The 3498-nt window shown below is 36.2% G+C and overlaps 1 protein-coding gene across 1 annotated transcript; it reads left to right on the top strand.

Annotated features, from left to right (window-relative positions):
• Positions 1–1814: 1814 nt before the first annotated feature.
• On the top strand, positions 1815–3092 carry LOC131032428 (uncharacterized). Its single transcript, XM_057963394.2, has one exon. The coding sequence runs from the start codon at positions 1815–1817 to the stop codon at positions 3090–3092; it is 1278 nt and encodes a 425-aa protein (XP_057819377.2).
• Positions 3093–3498: the final 406 nt, after the last annotated feature.

The raw sequence follows: 3498 nt of genomic DNA on the forward strand, positions 1-3498 counted from the left end.
CCAAGGCCGAGCCCCTCACCAAAAAGAAAAAGTTGGTGGCTAAGGACCACAACCTGAAGATTACGGACCAAGGGATTAAACTGGACATTCCTATCAATGCCCTGAAAGAAAAATAGGGGACCATAGCCAATGAAGAGAACTATGGGAATCAAAAGACTGGTAATCTGATGAATCTAGTAATGGAAGCTACCAGAAGCCGGGAGAGCTATTGGAAGTGGGTTGAGCATGAAATTGATACCCTCAAAATGGGGGTTAAAGAGATAATTGATATATTCACTGCTTCCGCTAAGCCCAACAAACCAGAGAAACTCATGATTATGACACAAAAACTCTCCCAAAATGTTGAGGTGATGAAATGCAATCATGAACAAAGGATTGATAAGGTGGAGCAATCCATGGCAGAGATTAAGAAAAATCTCAAGAACCTGGTCGACATTAGTAAAGAAGCCATGAACAATAGCATTGAGGGGCTTGAAAAGATTAATGCCATGGTTGCTGATTATAGATCCTATCATAGTGAACCGATGAAAGATCTTGGAGGAGATGATATGGCTGCTGGAGATATCAAAACCACTGGACCTAGTTCCAGAACTAGGAGCATAAGAAGCAACAAGGGTATCTCCAGATTCATTATGGAGGAGCTGGAGGAAATCAACAGGATTTCCATCCAAGAGAACAAGGATCTGGGGCTCTCTTAATTGAGAGCTTTTTCTTTTGTTTTGTCTTGTTTGTTTGTGTTTCCTTTGTTTTCGTGACTGCTCGGGGTTGCTCCCCTGTTTTGATGTTGTTTCATGTTGGTTTGGCTGATGGTCAGCTATTGTAAAACTTTTGGTTTCGGGTCCATGTAAAACCCGTTTATCTTTATCAAAAACATAACAATAATGAGTATCATAATTATCATATATTCTCTTACAGCTCTTGACAAGTGTCCAAGCACCTCAAAATAGAATATTCTAAGATGGCTAAAATGATTTAACCTTAAATTAAATAACAGAGTGCTTCAGACCATGGACCATGAACATCCTTGGAAGATGGTGTCTTATTCTTCTATAATTTCTAGAATAACAACAAAATAGCCTTGTTTGCATAGCAAAATTTTATATGCAAAGATTTTGGACCCTCAAGCCATAGATATCCATATTCTAGCACTATGAGGCTCAAACATTTAAATCCATATAAATCTTCAAAGTAGAGCATAGCCTAATAGAGTGGTAATGGAGTTAGACACATTTTGTAGAGGATCTTTGACTCTTGGTGTAGATTCCAATTGAGTTAAGAAAGCATTGACGCCAATTGGAAAAGGTTGATGAAAGCTCAAACTATTGTTAAAGAAGTTGATTTTTTAGGTAACTTACTTTTGACAAAGTGAAAATTAACCTTCTCAACCATAGAAAAGAAAGAGATAAAGATGAAAGAACATATAATAATTGAGAAGGAAATCAAAATACCTCCTTGCTATTGAAACTCCAAAGACATAAGAAAATAGAAAAATTCACTTCTATTTAATATAAAGATAACCACAAATCTTTATACTTCTTATATTTACACTAGAACATTTTTTAACCCCCAACCTACCTTAATCAACCTCATCATTTCTAATAGCTACTATCACTAACATAACTTTTAAGAAGCTGGGTCACAAATAAAAATATATAAGAAAAACATAGGTCGGCGAATTAGTTCTCACATTCCCTTTGTTTTCAAAGTGATATAAAAGAAAGAATTGAAAACATTTCTATTCGAAATAGATTTCTAACATTCTCTGTGACATAACAATATACACGACTGTAGCGAATAAATTTTCGTATAAGACAATGGCAGAGAAAGGGAAGCGTTGTTCAGAAGTTTACAACATTGCCCACAAACTCGAGAGTCGTGAGATTGGTAAGAGGGTGGGCATAAGAAATGCTCATTCCGGGATCAAGTTCCGCAATTTTCAGTTGCAGAAAAAGTTTGATACAGATCAACCATCGGAGATTATACAAATAGTTTCAGCTCGCAGCATCATATTTGCTTTGGCAGAATCAGGTCTTTGTGCTGCATTTGATAGACACACAAATAAAAAGCTTTGCTACTTGAATTTAATAAATCCACCGGAACAAATTCTAAGGCTGTACCATAACAACGAAAACAATTCTTTCATCACAATTTCAGCTCATTCTTCCCGTAAATTTCCAATTATCAAGTGCAGAACAATCCCACTTGAGTGCATTCGAAGAGCTCAGCCAGATTCTGGCTTTGCTTTGTTCGAGGGTGAAAAACTGATTTGCCCTGATTCCGTAAGGTTTGATAAAATCAATGGGAAAGTTCTTACGTTTTCAGCTAAACATCATATTTACAAGGTGTTTGATTTGAAAAACTACGAACTCTTGTACTCCATATCTGACAAAGAAATTGTAGATATAATCATCAGTTCTGGTCTAATGCTCTTAGCATTTAAAAAAACTGCTTGTGGAAGCAGTCTTCCTGTGAAGATCTTATCTATAGAGGATGGCAAAGTTTTGAAATCTTTTCATCATGCATTAGTACCCAATAAGACGGTACATTTTGTTGGACTGTTTCATGACAAGATATTCGTAAAACAAGAGAAGGAATGCCTGCAAATGGTTGATGTTCAGAGTGGAAAGGTGATTGAGTTGAGAAAACAAGAGCTTGAGAAGCATTCATCATTTATTTTCTTCCATGGGAAACGATTATTCTTGACATTTCACAGTGGGATGGTTTTTGTATGGAATTTGCAAGGAGAGGTGGTTGCATCTTACAGAAACCACTTGCTACAAATTTTTCCTGGTTGCATGGTTCAGTTGACTCATGACGAAGAGCTTTTCCTTTCTTATAACAAAATCCGTAAGTCTGATAAAAGAGAGTGTTCAATAAACATTATCAACACCTTGACTGGTAATTGTTGCGCTAAGATTGGTGGCAACGACTCAGATGTAGGTAAAAGTTGCAGGAATCGATCTAATCTATCACTGATGCAGAACACCGTTCAAGACGTACTTGAAAACACTACTGCATTTTTCTATGACGAAGAAAGAAATGAAGTTTATACAGGCAATGAAAATGGTTTTATACATATCTGGTCAAACTGATTGTTAATGGAAATGCAATGAATATTTTGAATTGTAAGATGTTAACAATGGTTGGACTTTCTTCTGCCTGGAATAAAAAAATTGGAAAATGTCCATTACATTCATATGTGCTCGTCCAGATGACTTTCATGGCAGTCTCTGTATTAAAGGGTTAACCAAAAAATACCTGAATATCTGTATTAATTAATCTCAGACGTGGAATAGGGTATGGACATCCATCAATAAACAATAGAGGAATTTTGTCAAGTGGTGTAGCTGCAATTGCCCTGGCAGACATGCATGCTTAGACAAGCCACGAGAACTGTGTAAACTTAGGGTTAAATCAAAACCTTTAAAACTTATTACTGTTATCACAGATTAGATCATCTTACCATTTTCAGGTTCGATCTAAATTATCCACTCTTTC

This window comes from Cryptomeria japonica, chromosome 11 (assembly GCF_030272615.1).
Source record: "Cryptomeria japonica chromosome 11, Sugi_1.0, whole genome shotgun sequence".
Taxonomy (NCBI): Eukaryota; Viridiplantae; Streptophyta; class Pinopsida; order Cupressales; family Cupressaceae; genus Cryptomeria; species Cryptomeria japonica.

Bases quoted from the DNA above. Each gene is read 5' to 3' on its own strand.
- LOC131032428 (XM_057963394.2), top strand. From the start codon at position 1,815: ATGGCAGAGAAAGGGAAGCGTTGTTCAGAAGTTTACAACATTGCCCAC.